General features: G+C 42.5%; 1 protein-coding gene across 1 annotated transcript in view; it reads left to right on the top strand.

Annotated features, from left to right (window-relative positions):
- Positions 1–15,268, top strand: part of F7 (coagulation factor VII) — a 41,536-nt gene extending 26,268 nt beyond the window's left edge. Inside the window, exons 7-8 of the mRNA XM_077482861.1 lie at positions 1,868–1,994; positions 14,545–15,268. Of these exons, the coding sequence (XP_077338987.1) occupies positions 1,868–1,994; positions 14,545–15,104 (687 nt within the window). The 3' untranslated portion in view covers positions 15,105–15,268. The remainder of the gene's footprint in view (positions 1–1,867; positions 1,995–14,544) is intronic.
- Positions 15,269–16,539: the final 1,271 nt, after the last annotated feature.

Genomic DNA, 16,539 nt, shown 5'->3' with positions numbered 1-16,539 from the left:
CATCATTGTAAAGAATACTGCTCTTACTGATCCTCACCGTAAAGTGTATTCCTTCTGCTGACCATCAGTGTAAGAGAGTCACTAGACTAACCATTGACACAAACAAAATTCTTCACACTGACGGCAATGTAAAGGGCATACTCTTAACTGACCATCAATGAAAGTGAGAATTCTTCCCACTGGTCATTAATGTAAAGGGTCACTATGCTGACCATTGACCAACACTGAACACCCATGTAACTGGGCCATTTATGCTACTCATCATTGTAATGGGGGCATTTACTGACCACCTATGTAACAGGGCCATTTACACAGAGCACTCTAACGTAACAGGGGTATTTACACTGACTAAAGTAACACAGGCATTTAAATTAAGCACCAATGTAAGGGTAGTGTTTACACTCACCACCAATGTAATGCTGGCATTAACACTGAACACCGATCTAACAGGGCCATTTACCCTAACATTAGTGTAATGGGAGTGGTTACACTGAACACTAAATGTAACAAAGCGTTTATTCTGATCACCAGTATAGAGGGGGCATTAATATTGATCACCAATGACCCTGACATAATGGTGCAAATACTCCTGTTATATTGTTGATCAGTGTAAATGCCTCCATTACGATTGTGTTCATAGGCGAGAATGGTCATAGTACAATGATCACTGTAATGCCCCTTATAAATGGTGTTGGTGGCAGTGGGAAAAGGATCCTATTTTTTGAGCACATTGGTTACTTACCTGAGGTGCCTGAATCTCCATTGGATCTACACTGCTGGCTCTTTTTACTGATGTTGGCATGGGATATATGCAGGTACCATCAGGTAAAAATCAATCCATGCATTCAATCAGTCGGGGTACTCTTGTATCTTGGCTGTTATCTAGCCTCTAAGGTCTTGATGCCTATTCAAAACAAGAGCACCCTGCCTATAATGGGCCACAGGATCTCAGAATCCACTGTGGTCCTGCATTGGCTGCACAGGTCAAAATCTATGTCTGTCTATGATCGGCACATGAAAAAAAAAAAAAAGATCTGTTTAGTTTTATTAATTGGATTGTTTATACACACAGATAAATTGATTTTCTTGCCTTATTAATATAGCTCTATCCTATTGTATTGCATTTTACAGAGAGCAAACATAAATAATTGTCTAAGGCCAGTATAAAAAAACAGAGCACCTAGAGTAAGCCTACAAATGCACAGGAAGGACGTACAAACTTATTTCACAGTGCTCTAGATCAGCTTGAGGTGCCTTCAGGCTTCTTCAGGTGTGCCTTGGCAAAATGCCTAAATATTCACCAAAAGTTGTATAAACGCCAGCGGGTTTTTCCAACCTACCTTTTGGTTACACAAAGCCACAGATTTTCATTGTAGCCTTTAACCTTATAGCCACTGGTGTCCTAACATCCAATGATGCAATTGGTTTATAAGGAGGGTGTCGGGTGCCTCTACACTACAGCATCCTTGTTTGGTCTTTCCTTGCCTCTCTTCATCAGCACTGGGGTCACATTAGCTGAGTGAGGGACAGAAATTTCCTTTGAAAGAATAAATCACGTTAACAGTTGTCCTACATGTGGATGTTGCTGCATTTTTTTAAACGGTTAGTTTAGTTATTATTTGTCATTTTAGAATAGGGTGCCTCAAGATTGCAGAATTTTAAAGGGTACCTTGACTGAAAAAAGATTGAGAAACAATGCTCTAGACTAGTATGAACTGGACCCAAGAATCGGGTGCTGCAAACACATCGCTCATCAACTGTGTTAATGGGATGTTTCAAAGTAGTTGCTTTTATTGTGCTTTTTGCAATGTATATATATATCAAGCATTGTTACATAGCAGAGTATAACCATTTTATATGTTTGCAGGCTAGACTGGTCTTACCAAAAAATATCGATTATCTTTGTGGAGGGACTTTAATTGCACCAAACTGGGTTATCACTGCTGCACACTGTGTAAAGCCTAATTTTGTAGATAAACTATCGGCTGTACTTGGTAAGTATCAATAAGACAATGAAAAATGAGACAAATCTGTCAATCCTCAATCACTGTTGAAGTTCCAGGGCTTTTATTCTTATCTTTTTGAATTATAAAATCCAAAACACATTTGTACATATCAGGTATTCTGACACTTGATATGTGCTGCTTGTTTCAGGACGTGGAAAAGGAACTCCCCCTTACTGGACTTTAATGGCCCAAATAGTAATACACAAAGAGTACGTAAAAAGATTATACAAAATTTATTGAAATATAAACAACTAAAATTTGATTCAATAGGCAGCTATAGACATCTGAATTACATAGATATGGCAAAAAAAAACAGAAGACCAAACTCTGAGAGGTCCAGGGACTACTGTGATAGGGTCACCACGGCAAGACGCACGGACCACATTTGACGCTTTTCAGGAAACTCCTTCAGTGGATATGTAGAGCAATTTTGCTTCTATCTTAAAAAAACTGACAAAAAAAGGTAATAAATAACATGTACAGAAAGACAGGTCTACATACACGAATGCAGAATATACAGCGATTAATTATTCAAAAACATATCTGAGTACAGGTATATGAAGAAAATATTGAGGAACAATTACGTTGCCAAAATAAATGCAAGTACAGGTCACAGCCACAGAGTGATTTTGTAAAAACCAGACAGCCATGTCCCAACAATGATTTGATTGGCACATCCAGAGGCCTCCAGATGGAAACAGCAGTGAGCAACCAACAAAACCAGCATAGAGTGAAGCATGGCCACACCGGTACTGGAGAGGGCTTCTTATACCACTGAGGAAATCCTCTATTTAAACATGCTCTATTTAAACATAAGAAAGGATGAGTGTATAGAGGAGTATATATAGCAAGATATACCAAAGAGTTTTTATATATTTTATTTTGACATATATACAGCGAGTAGGTGTGTGTATGTGTATATATAGCTAGGGACCATAGTATAAAATACATACCATCCATATAGATGCTAACTAAAGGCAAAAGGGAAGTGCTGCTGGAATTACTATCCGCCCCGGTTCACATTGGTACAATTCAACATTCGATCCGACATGTCAAATCTCATGTCAAATCGGCGGCAAACGCCGGCAATGGCACCATCCTAATTGGTGCGACACTGCATTTGCAGCGCTGCATCGATTTCAAAAATAGTTTCTGTACTACTCTTTTGCGATTTCAGGCTGCAACTTACATTGACATCTGCGCAGAGACCTGCACAGTTGTCTCTGAAATTGCAACTGAACTCGAATGGCTTCACTCCCGTAGTTAATTGTGAACCTGGGCTCCAGGGCAGATGAAACACCTGGTATTGAAAAGTAGATTTAACAATAGTGGGGTAAAAGATATGTCTATAGAGCGTGCTGATAGCAAAAAACGAATAAAAGGTCTCATTCCCACGAGGCGGATCCGCTTCCATGGAGTCCGCCTCTGTCCTCCGGCTCAGCTGGAGATCTCTCCGTTGATCTCCGCTGAGCTGGCAGATGATAGGTCCCTCTCTGCTCACTGAGCAGGGAGGGGCTTGTTGAGCGCCGCTGGTTTCTATGGAGAGATCAGATGAAAACGGACATCATGTCCATTTTCATCAAATCTCACCCGATCCAATCCGCCAGAGATGGATCTGGATGTAGGGCCATCCGTCTGCTTTTAGCGGATCAGACATGTCGGATGTCAGCAGACATGTCACCACTGACATCCATCGCTCCATAGACCAGCATAGAGCGCCCTTTCAGATCCGCCATCAAAACTGGCAGGTGGACCTGAACGGTCCGACAGTGTGAAAGGGGGCAGTAAACCTCTAAATTAAAACAAATGTCTTTGTACCTTGTTTCAAGATAGTCACTTTCTAAGTAGTAAAGATATGATGAGGAATGGATGACAGCCTTGGAAGGCTACCCTCAAAAGGCAGCAACTTCTATACTTCTCTCATGACTCCCTACCTGTTCCCAACCACCTGCTGTTCATATACTGGGGCAAGGCGGCTATTGCGTGAAATAGCATACCTGTACATGATTTTGTCAATAGCTACTGGGGGGCGCGTGTGCCTCTGGATCCGTGATTATACGCTGATTGGCTACAGCAGGAGCCAATCACGGTCGGTCCCCACAGAGACAAAACGGTGGTCTGCCGATGTAAAAAAGCAGACCGCCACGTTGTCAGGCATGCATACTGTGATCTAGTGTTTCTGCTAATCAGAAACACAGATCACAGCGTACATGCAGTGAGCCCATCCCTCCCACAGTATGAGAGCACAATTAGGCTGGGTTCATACAGGATGCCGATGTGGCTCCCAGCAGGGGTCCTGTACTTCCTGGTTCATCGTTTCAAGTCCGATTTTGGGCTAAATTTGGACCTAAAATGGACCAAAAGACACACAGGTCTCCTGTGCAAATTCCGCATCAGAGATATATGAACTGGCCCCATAGAGAGCTGGTCACATTCTCCTGCTATTGCGAATTGTATACGGAGTCCTGCATCTAATTCCCAATAGTGTGAACCCTGCCTTAGGAATTACACTTAAATCTTTGATCGCCCCTGATTTTAACCTCTTTCCTGCCAGTGTCATTTATACAGTGTCAGTGCATATTTTTAGCACAGATCAGTGTAATAATGTCACTGGTTCCCAAAAATGTGCCAAAAGTGTCAGTTAGGTGTCCGATCTGTCTTCCGCAATGTCGCAGTTCCGCTAAAAATCCCTGATCACCACCATTACAAGTAAAAAAAAAAAAAAAAAAATATATATCATAAATCTATCCCCTATTTTGTAGACGCTATAACTTTTGCTCAAACCAATCAATATACGCTTATTTGGATTTTTTTTTTTTTATATAAAAAAATGTAGAAGAATACATATTAGGTTAAATTGATGAAGAAATTTGATTTTTTTATATTTTTTTTATTGGATATGTTTCATAGCAGAAAGTAAAAAATATATATTTTTTTCACAATTGTTGTTCTTTTATTATTTAAGCTTAAAGATTTACAAAAAACGCAGCGGCAATTAAATACCACCAATAGAAAGCTCTACTTTTGGGAAAAAAAGGACATCAATTTTATTTGGGTATATCGTCGCACGACCACGCAGTTAAAGTAACGCAGTGCTGTATCGCAAAAAATTGTCTGGTCATTAAGGGGGTAAAACCTTCCGGGGCTAAAGTGGTTAATTTTACCTTCTATGGCATCTCTTGTATGTAAAGCATTAGGCATAAGTACCTTTAAGTAGGATTACTATTTTTTGTCTCTTTGTCCCTGCCTTCTCTGAGAATCTGTACAGGCAGCAACAGAAACACAGAGTGCACTGAGTGTGTCACAGTCACTCTTCGGCTCAAAGAACAGTCCAGGGGTTGTTTTTAGTTTTGGGTAACTTGGATGGGTTAGGAAATTGAGGGAGATACTCCAAAACTGGAAGTAGGAGGCAGTGCAACTTGCAAATTGCAACCTCCCCAAGATGTATGAGCATTATTTGTCAGAAAAACTTCCCCACCCCAAAAAAAAAAATCCTCCTTCCCCAAATGCCATCAACACAATTTCCCCCTGCCCCCCCCCAAGAAAATTTCCCCCATCTAGGACAAATCTTCTACCCCTCAAATGTCTTCTTTGAGTATAATCCCCAAAACACTGCATTACAAACTCCCCTCCCCCAATTCCCCATCCAGCACAAATCCCACCCCCCTAAAATTCCCCTCCTAGCACAAATACCCCCCATCATCCATAATAACACGTATCCCCCCCTCCAAAAAAAAAGAAGTTCCCCTCCTAGCACAAATCCCTTTCCTCCTCTACCATATCACTTTTTCTAGCACAAACCCCCAAAATACCCCCTCCTAGCACAAGTTCTGTCCCCTCCTTCTTCCAGCACAGATCCCCCCAAATCACCACTTCAAGGACACCTCACCACCAAATTTCCCCTCCTAGAGCCATTCTTACCTTTTGCCCCCCCCCCCAACACAAATATCCTCCCCCCAATCTCCTTGTGGTGCCTCCCCCCCACTTCACATGATACCATAGTGCCCAGGGCAGCTGTTCTTCCTGCCTAACCCTTGTCTCGGCCCTGGTAGGAGGACACTTATCTTCTTTAGAACTATGAGCCTGTTGCAAACTTGAGGAGATTATTATTCCTTTGGTGGAAAGTCCAAGCTAAATCCTTTCACTAGGAATTAAATAAGCTAAGCCCTTCAGGACACTGTGGACACTATGTCCCCTTTACACATGCCCAGCTGACTCTAATGCCCTGTACACACGGTCAGAAATTCAGATGGAAAAAGTCTGATCTGATTATGTTGTTGGAAAATCCGATCGCGTGTGGGCTCTATCGGACTTTTTCCATCGGAATTTCCGATGCATAAAGTTTGAGAGCAGGATCTAAGATTTTCGGACAGCAAAATCTGATCGCATAAATTCTGATCCTGTGTAGACAATTCCAATGGGCAAAGTGCCATGCATGCTCAGAAAAAACGAAGAGACGAAAGCTATTGGCTAGGGGCCCATTTATAGTCCCGACATACGTGTTTGACGTCACCTCGTTCAGAACGATCGGATTTTCTGACAACTTTGTGCGACCGTGTGTATGCAACACAAGTTTCATGCAAAATCCATCTGAAAAAATCTGACGGATTTTGTGGTCAGAATGTCTGACCATGTGTACAGGGCATAAGACCCCTTTTTACACTGGGGCCAGGGTAAAGCGCTGCTTTCGGATGCTAGTGGGGTGCTTTTAACCCCAAAATTCATTCCAATAGGCAGGGCGTTTTCGGGGCGCAAAATGCAGCGCTCCCAACCCACCCACAGATGCTGGACTTATCCTAACGTCCAGCAAGCACACCGCCCGTGTATGAAAAGTCACACTGGAATGAATGGGAGGCAGTTTTCAAGCACCTAGCAGAGGTTATTTCCAGTGCTAAAGCACCAGAAAACCTCCCCAGTGTGAAAGGGTTCTAACACATGAGGGATGGCCTCAGCCCGCAGTCTCTAGGATCTCTCTCCAATCTGTACTCACAAATGTCCTTGGAAAAATTGGTTGCCTCCTTCCAATATCTCTGCGACATTCTCTCCCTGTAATACCAGACGAGATCCTCAGACAGTCCCTCAATCAGCTTTCTGCAGTTTCCAGCAACACAGGCCTTCAGGTCGTCTGCCTGAAGTTTTCACACCCTGCAGGCACATAGCAGGATGGCCTAAGGAGGCAAGCAGCCCCCCTTAGGCTGTGATGTCTTTCTAAGGAAAAAGATCTGAATGCGCTGTGTCTCTAAGTATTTATACAGGCCCCCAGCTACCATCTGGGCGACCCTCCTCAGGAATTGGATAGGGCTGTATGAATTTTTAGCTGCTGATTAGACTCTCCCTGCCCACTAATTTCCAGAGTCTTCAGGAGGAAGCAGTCAATCCTACAACTACTGAAACATGGAACAAAACATAACAATCAACACAGCCACACTGGTTACAGTGAGGTAAACTAAATGTGCCTAACAATGAACAGCAGCTCTACTGGATACAGTGAGCCTGGATCTCCATGTTTTAGTGCAGTTTAAATAGCTCTGATTGGCTGAATCGGAGACCATGACGCCATGTGCCTGTCTCTCCACATCAGCCTATCAGAGGAAGCTTTGCATATATTCATAGAATGCAAAGCTCTCTGTGAATGGCTGGGCAGCACTCTGCCCAGCTTTATTTTCTGGAGTATCCATCCAACTGCTGGAACAAGCCACTGCATGTGTTAGTGAAGTATTGGCAAAGTAAATAGTTAGACCAGCTTGAGCCAAAGGAACTATTTAACCCTTTTTGCTGCCAGAGCTGTTTTTGCATTTTATGCTCACGTTAAAAAAAAATTATTTTAGGCCTGAAGATTACATAAAACCCCAAAACATTAAATATTTTCTGAAAGCATACAGCCTAGATAATAAAATGTTGGTCATTTTATGTCATACAATATTAATGCAACAGTTTAGGAAGCACAGGATTTTAGTAAAAAAAATACACTAAAGTTAACTTTAGGGCAAAAAAATGCAACAACATACCCAATTTGTGGTAAAATATAAAACATGAAGTTGCGCCAAGTAAATAGATGCCCAACATGTCAAACCTTAAAATTGCATGTGCCCGTGAAATGGTGACAAACTTCAGTACCCTATATTTTCCATAGGTGATGCTTTAAAAGCCCCCTATATGCCATCAGTTTAGAGTGCACTGTGAATAATGGGCCTATAATTATTTCTCTCATGCCACTGTGAGCAGCGATATCTAACATGGATAACGCACTCAACTTTTTTGTGTGCAGGTGGCCCCTAATGCCTGATTTTATGTTTGTGTGGGGGGGCTGAACATTTTTTGGAGGGGGATTTTAAGTGCTTGGGTAGAACTTTAATATGTAAAAAATTTTTAGGTTTTCTCACCTGTCCTCCAATGAAACTAATGCATTGCGGATTACACAATGGATTTGTTTTTTCCCCAGTCATACTGGAGGAGGAAAGTTAAATGGGTACCCGGAAGTGACCTTTTACAGGTCGCTTCAGGGTTAGTAAGACCCCCTTCACACTGAGGCTGTTTTCAGGTGTTTTAGCGCCAAAAATAGCACAAAAAAAGTGCCTGAAAACTGCCTCCCATTTATAGGATGGGGGGTGGTAGAAAAAGTCCTGCAAGCAGCATCTTTGACGTGTTTTTTTTTTTTTTTTAGCACTGTAAAATAAATGGGCAGCGCTTCCAAAGCACCTTAAATCGTTTAAAAGTGCAGCAAAATAGGTCTTTTTTTAGGTCACGTTGTCACGTGACTTTAAAAAAAGCAGCCTGCTCGTGCCCGAAAAGCACCGCAGAAACATCCGGCGCTTTAGCTGCGCTTCAGTGTGAAGGGCAGGACAGCGAATAGATGTTTCCTGGGTTGCTGTGCTGAGCTCCACTGGAGCAATCCTTGCTGGGGCTAGCCATGCTGAGTGGATTCGTTCAGAGTGTCCTTTAATGGGCCTAAGGAATGATACCCGGGCCTTGTGTCCAAAGAAACAAGGTTTTTCTTGCGAATGCTTCTCTTTTTAGAGAGCTGGACCCTGGGATCCAGTACTTTTTGGTAGTAAGGCCATAAAGTTTTTACTGGCAGGGTGCTGTTGCAGGTCGGGGTTTGTGGGTAACTTCTAGGTTCATATATACAGTTCCTATTAGCTCTACAAACTATTAGTCATGTGCATTGGCATGTACAACCTGAAAAATATAAAGTAAACTAAGTTCCAGTGCGGCTACGAACCACTGGAAAAATGGATATCAGGATACAGAAAACAAAAAGCACCGCACAATGCAAATCACACGAAAATGTATTAGTGTTTAGATAAGTAACGTGATGAATTTATTGCACTAAGAGTCAAACATAAAAATCTGCAGCAACAGTCAATAGTAGTATAACTACTTGTAGATGGTTGCAGAACAGTCATAAAAGCATATAGCTAAATAAGATACTGGTATAAATAATAAACGATACCACTGCTGAGTCCAGATGAGAGGGGGTTAACATCAACCAATAGGCTTCAGGCTGGACCGTGGAGAGGGCTGTCACAACTCTAAATAGATGGTATGAAAATCCCAGTATGACAGGGGGGTGGATGGTGTATCAAATCTTGTAGCTGCCAGATGAAAGCGCTCAGCCTACAAACACACGTGCAGGCATGGTAAGGAGGATCCTCAGATAGGCACAGCAAGCCCTACCGTGGGACGTGAGATGACACTCCTATGAGGATGCTGTGTAGCTGAGCTGAGCAAAGGAGAGAAAACTTCTTGTTGTCACTAAGTGTCCCCTTGGGGATAGTCTCAATTGCCAGGAACTCCAAGCATCTAAAATCTCTATTGTGTGCTTGGAGGAAGTGACGCGTGACACTATGTTTAACACAGCCCTTTTTAATAAGTCTACGGTGCTCACTCACCCTAATGCAAAGGGTACGTATGGTGCGACCCACTTACAAAAGTTTACATGGGCACTGCACAACATAAATGACAAATTCGGTCAAACAGGTAATTAATTGTTTTATCTGGAAAGAGATACCATTCCTAGTAATGATTTCTGGACGCCCGTGGGTAATTGAGTGACAAGTCAAGCACCCTTGACTTGTGTTTTTTTTTTTTTTTAATAGATTTTTATAACCTTTCGGTAGCCATCACTATTACTATTTTGATTGTTCTTTGTTTTAGGTGTATATGCCTATATGTGTGTTTTTTTCTATTTGTATATGTATTTATGTATTGAGACAGTCTGCTCATTCTTTTTCAATTGATTTTCATTGATTTCTTATATATATGCAATAGGTTGAGTGAGAGGTTAACATCAGGTCTTGATTGTATCCTCCCCACCCCTCCTTTTCCCTGTCAATGTGCCTAAATGAATGGTTTTGTCACCCATCCTGTCATTTTGATAAAGCGCTGAAGCGTGCAACATGTAGTCACGGCTTCCCCTGAACCTAGGATGTTCCACTGCTAATTACTGACAAGTTCCCGTTGTTTCCGTCTTCCCTTTGTTTCCGTGGTAATGCTGACGTCACCCAGTGCAATTGGCTCCTAGTCTGCTTGCTCGGCTCTTTTGGCTTCCTTCGCCCTAAGGGTCGGTTCACACTGGGGTGACTTGTCAGGCGACTTAGCTGCCTGACAAGTCGCGTCCCGTTTAGTACAATGGAACCATTCTAATCGGAGTGACACAAGTCGCTCTGACTTAGAAAAGGGTTCCTGTATGACTTTGGGGGCGACTTGAGGTGACTTGGATTGACTTATATAGAGAAGTCGTTTTACAAGTCGCTGCAGCGGTCGTGTCCAGGTCGCCTGAGGCAGTCGCGTTGCAAGTCGTGCTGCCACAGAACTCTGCGAGAATGCACTAGTCTTAGTATAAGCCATGAGGCTTGGATGATAGAATCTTTCATAGCATCTAGTGTGAAAGTGTGTCTGATATGTCAACCCATTGCTGGCCCTGCTGATCAGGCAGAATCTTAAGTAACTCCACAAACTGTTCCTTAATGGATTGAGATACAGCAATTGCCGCAAGAACCAGCTGTGCTACTGAACTTGCTAAAGACATTTTGCTTTTAGAAAGAAGCACCCTGTAAGAAACTCTTGGCCAGTTTCCCCTTTCATGGTGAACGGCTATTTAGGGACAATCTGGATTAATACATCCAAAGGATCTCTAATGAGAAAAGCTCTCTTTTACCAGTAAAGAAGAAGTTTAAACATTTCTCCTTTAAGTGTGCTTCCTCACCTGTGCCAGGGGCATCAGCCTCTAGGTAGTCTCAACGGCCTCCACCGTCAGGTTCAAGGGGAAGACCCCAAGGGCAGCACCAGGGTCAAAATAGGTATTGGGGCAGAAAGCCTGCAAAGCAGAATGCTAAAGCCTCCTTATGAAGGGGCGCCCCCGCTTGCTCGGGTGGGGGGAAGGCTCCTGCAATTTTCAAAGATCTGGCAGAAACAACGTCAAGACAGATGGGTGGCTTCTTCAGTTTTTCTAGGTTACAAACTAGAGAATTTCCGTCTCCTCGTTTTCTAAGATCAAATGTTCCCAGGGATCCAGAGAAAAAGAAGTCTCTCTTTCTAAGAGGTTCCCTTAGAGGAACAGGGCACAGGTTTTTATTCAAACCTTTTCAGAGTTCCAAAACCAAACAGAGAGGTAAGACCCATTCTAGATCTCAAAGATCTTAATCGGCACTTAAATATCCTATCCTTTCGCATGGAGTCAATCCGATCGATTGTTTCCATCCTGCAAGGAGGGGAGTTTTTGGTATCAATCGATATCAAGGATGCATATCTCCACGTGCCAATTTTTCCTGTTCACCAGAAATTTCTACGCTTCGAGATAGAAAATAATCATTTTCAGTTTGTGGCCCTGCCATTCGGTCTAGCCACTGCACCACGGGTATTCTTAAAAATTCTGGCACCTCCTTTAGCCAGATTAAGGGCTCAGGGCATAACGGTCTTAGCCTATTTAGACAATCTACTTTTAATAGATCATTCAGTCTCTGGTCTAAACACAGCTAGTCTAGTCACAGCTGTAAACTACCTGGAATCTCTGGGTTGGATACTCAACCTAGAAAAATCCTCCTTAAAACCATCAAGGAGATTACAGTACTTACCGTACAGAAAAAGGTATTCTTACCCCAGACAAGAATCAGTTCCATTATAGAACTAATTCAATTTGTCAAGGCAAACAAAAGTCCTTCCATTCGGCTGTGCATGAGATTGTTGGGGAAAATGGTGGCTTCCTTTGAGGCCGTCCCTTACGCGCAGTTTCATTCAAGACTGCTACAAAACACAATCCTGTCAGTCTGGAACAAGAAGGTTCAGGCTTTGGATTTTCCAATACGCTTATCTCCCGACGTACGTCAGAGCCTAGATTGGTGGTTGATATCCAGCAACCTCCAAAAGGGGAAATCCTTTCTGCCAATATCCTGGAAAGTGGTGACAACAGATTCCAGCCTTCTAGGCTGGGGAGCAGTCCTGGAAGAAGATTCTGTCCAGATGGTCTAAGTCAGAAAGGATCTTGCCTATCAACATTTTGGAGATTCGGGTAGTATGTCTGGCTGTAGAATCCTGGATGCTCAGGCTACGGTATTGTCCTGTCAGGATTCAATCCGACAATGCCACAGCTGTGGCTTACATCAATCACCAGGGGGGCACGAGAAGTTGTGCAGCCCAAAAAGAGGTGGATAATGTTCTAGCTTGTGCAGAAAACAACATTCCTTGCCTATCAGTGATTTTCAATCCAGGAATAGAAAATTGGCAGGCAGACTACTTGAGTCGCCAACAGTTATTTCCGGGGGAATGGTCGCTTCAACGCATCATCTTCCTGGCGATATGTCAGAGATGGGGTATTTCGAACGTGGACCTGTTCGTGTCCAGATTCAACAAGGTCGACAACTTTGTGTCGAGAACGAGGGATCTGCTAGCATGCGGAACAGACACATTAGTCTTCCCATGGGATCAGTTTTCACTGATCTATGCGTTTCCTCCAGTTCTCCTACTTCCGCACCTACTCCGCAGGACCAAGCAGGAACGAAAGGAGGTGATTCTGCTAGCTCCAGCGTGGCCCAGAAGATCTTGGTTTGTGGAGATCATAAAGATGGCGGTAGGAGTCCCTTGGACTCTGCCATTATGGCCAGACCTTCTCGCACAAGGTGCGGTATTCCATCCTACCTTATGGATGCTAAATGCAACGGTTTGGCTATTGAAACCCACATTCTAAAGGACCGTGGGTTATCTCCTTCAGTAGTGTCTACTTTGGTTAATGCCAGGAAGCCGGCTTCCAGAATCATTTACTATAGAGTCTGGAAGGTATATGTATCTTGGTGTGGATCCAAGGGTTGGCACTCCAGGGAGTGTGTCATAGGTAGGATACTTGATTTCATGAAAATGGGATTAGAAATGAAGATTGCCTTGAGTACTATCAAGGGCCAGATCTCGGCCTTGTCAGTGTTTTTTTTCAACGGCCTTTTGCTTCCCACTATCTGGTGCTTTATTCAGGGGGTAACGTGGATTAATCCCCCTATCAAGGCACCTCTAAATCCTTGGGATTTAAATTTAGTCTTATCAGCTTTGCAGAATCAGCCTTTTGAGCCTTTACTGGAAATTCCCTTGGTTCTTTTGACAAGAAAGATAATCTTTTTGGTTGCCATTTCTTCTGCTAGAAGAGTATCGGAACTAGCGGCTCTTTCTTGTAAAGAGCCATATTTGATCCTGCTTAAGGGTAAGGTGGTTTTGTCTTCATCCTGAATTCCTACCAAAAGTGGTGACAGGTTTTCATTTAAGCCAGGATATTATTCTTCCTTCTTCCTTCTTTCTTCCCAGATCCTGAATCTAGGGAAGAGAAGGCACTACATTCCCTTGATGTAGTAAGAGCGATCAAAGTCTATTTAAAGACGACCGCTCAGGTTCGCAAAACAGGTGTTTTGTTTGTACTGCCAGAAGGTCCAAAAAGGGGACAGGCAGCATCAAACTCTACTATTTCCAAATGGATTCGTCAAGTGATTGTTCAGGCTTATGGCTTAAAGAAGAAAATTCCTCCTTTTCATGTTAAAGCACACTCAACCAGGGCGGTTAGTGCCTCTTGGGCGGCGCATCATCAGGCCTCTATGACTCAGATCTGTAAGGCTGCAACTTGGTCTTCAGTTCATACATTTACCAGATTGCCTTCTTGGATACACTTGTATTGCTTGGATACAAAACTGAGGTACTCCCAGTAATGAGAGGGGTTATATAGGGAGTACACTTCTGGTCTTAGGGCATGCCAGTGTCCATCACCTATTGGTGGCCTATTAACCCACATAGTAACTACTATGGCTCTGTGTCCCCCGATGTACATCAAAGAAAGGGATTTTACAGGTAAGCCATTTTAAAAATCTTGTTTTTTGTGTTATCATTCATATTCTCTGAAAAATGGCCAAGAAATCATAAAATGTGCCAGGGTATGTAAACTTATGAGCACCACTGTATAAGGGGGCATTGTTCTACTCTAATGTCATTATTTATAATCACTGCTGAAGATTTTTGTTATTATTGTTACTGTTGTTATTAGTTAAAATATATTTTTCTTTTGCAGGTGACCATAAAATAAGTGCCTATGAAGGAACAGAACAAGAACGCAAAGTGGTTGAAATAATTATTCATAAAGGGTATAGTAAGATTAAAGGAAACTATGACCACGACATTGCACTTCTCAGGTTGAATGCTTCTGTCAATTACACTGACTATGTGGTTCCCATGTGCCTGCCAGAAACACAGTTTGCTGTAAGAGTTCTCTTGCACCTCAGCAGCTCTTCCACAGTCAGCGGCTGGGGTCGCCTGTTGGACGGTGGGGCAACTCCTGACATCCTGAGGAGGGTGAGGCTGCCTCGAATTATGAGCCAGCAGTGTAGGGAACAGACAGGGTTGAACATTACAGAAAATATGTTTTGTGCTGGCTACACTGATGGCTCCAAAGATGCTTGCAAAGGTGACAGCGGTGGCCCATATATCACAAAGTATAAAGGGACATATTACCTCACTGGTATTGTCAGCTGGGGCCTGGGGTGTGCTAAAGTAGATAAGTATGGTGTTTATGCAAGAGTGTCCCGATATACAACATGGATAAATAAGCACATGAATCAAACTACTACTTGAAGGCGTTTAATACCTAGCATAAGCTACAGCTATTTAAATATTCTAATAAAAGTGTTTGTTGATCTTTGTTACATAAAAAGAATATGTTGTCATCCTGTCATTTAAAGCTAACCTGGGACCTACACAAAGAAGAACAATAAATTAAAGTCTTAATTAACACAGTATACAGTTAAATGTGATTTATTGTATACTCTCTTTTTCATGTGTGCATGAATTTGCTATCATCGTATTAATGCATATAGAATAACAGAGTCTGCAATGTCAAAAGATGATCGTGCTTCAGTGACCCTTGCTCAGGTATCAAAAGTCACAGTGACTAACTCGAAATAGATGCAATAAATTAGAGCTGCATGATTCTGGCTAAAATGAGAATCACGTTTTTTTTTGCTTAGAAGATAGATCATGATTCTCTCACGATTCTCGTGGTGTAACATCTTTCACATTAAAACAAAAAAAAAAATTGGGCTAACTTACGGTTTCATTTTTTTTTATTCATTGAAGTGTATTTTTTTCCCCCAAAAAATTGCGTTTGAAAGACCGCTGGGCAAATAAAGTGTGACAAAATCTTTCAGAAATTGCAATTTTTCTTCCCTAGGGTCTCTGCTAAAATATATATAATGTTTGGGGGTTCCAAGTAATTTTCCAGCAAAAAATATTGATTTTAATTTAAAGAAGTGTCAGAATTTTTTTATTACTTTAAGTGGTTAAACTTCCTGCATTTACACCTTGTTGAAAACTTGGCAGACTGCCTGATTTTTTTATCTTCACACAGAAGTGTATCTCTTTGATCTAAGAAGGAAGTTAGTTACAATTAGTGATGGACGAACTTCCGACGGGACGTTTCGCGAACGCCTACCGCGATCGCGGTCGATAGTTCGCGAACCGTAACGTTCGCGGCGGGCCCCATTGACTTCAATGGGAGGCGAACTTTGCAAACCTACAGGTCAAATTTGCAGCCACAAAATAATTACTAGCTGTACAAACATGGTCCCACCACATGGCCAATGACATAATACATGTATGAGGTGAATCTGGGATCGACAACTACAAGCATTCTTTTTTTATATGTGAAATTGTGACAATTCAGGACTGTGGCGCATATGAAGGCAATGGAGGAGAGGGAAGGTCAGGGTAGCAAAGAAGAGGGTGCAGGAGATGATCACCAGCAGCCTGACATACAGCAATGACACCTGCACCGTGATAGAGTGATCTGACACCAGCACCGTGATAGAGAGCACTGACATCAGCAGCGTGACATAAAGCACTGACACCAGCACCGTGATATACAGCACTGACACCAGCACCATGATAGAGAGCACTGACATCAGCAGCGTGACATACAGCAATGACACCTGCACCGTGATAGAGTGATCTGACACCAGCACCGTGATAGAGAGCACTGACATCAGCAGCCTGACATAAAGCACTGACACCA

Source organism: Lithobates pipiens, unplaced genomic scaffold (genome assembly GCF_037356315.1).
Source record: "Lithobates pipiens isolate NorthernLeopardFrog02 unplaced genomic scaffold, aLitPip1_a1.2 Scaffold_16, whole genome shotgun sequence".
In the NCBI taxonomy this organism is placed as follows: Eukaryota; Metazoa; Chordata; class Amphibia; order Anura; family Ranidae; genus Lithobates; species Lithobates pipiens.
This window is presented reverse-complemented; position numbering and strand designations above follow the sequence as displayed.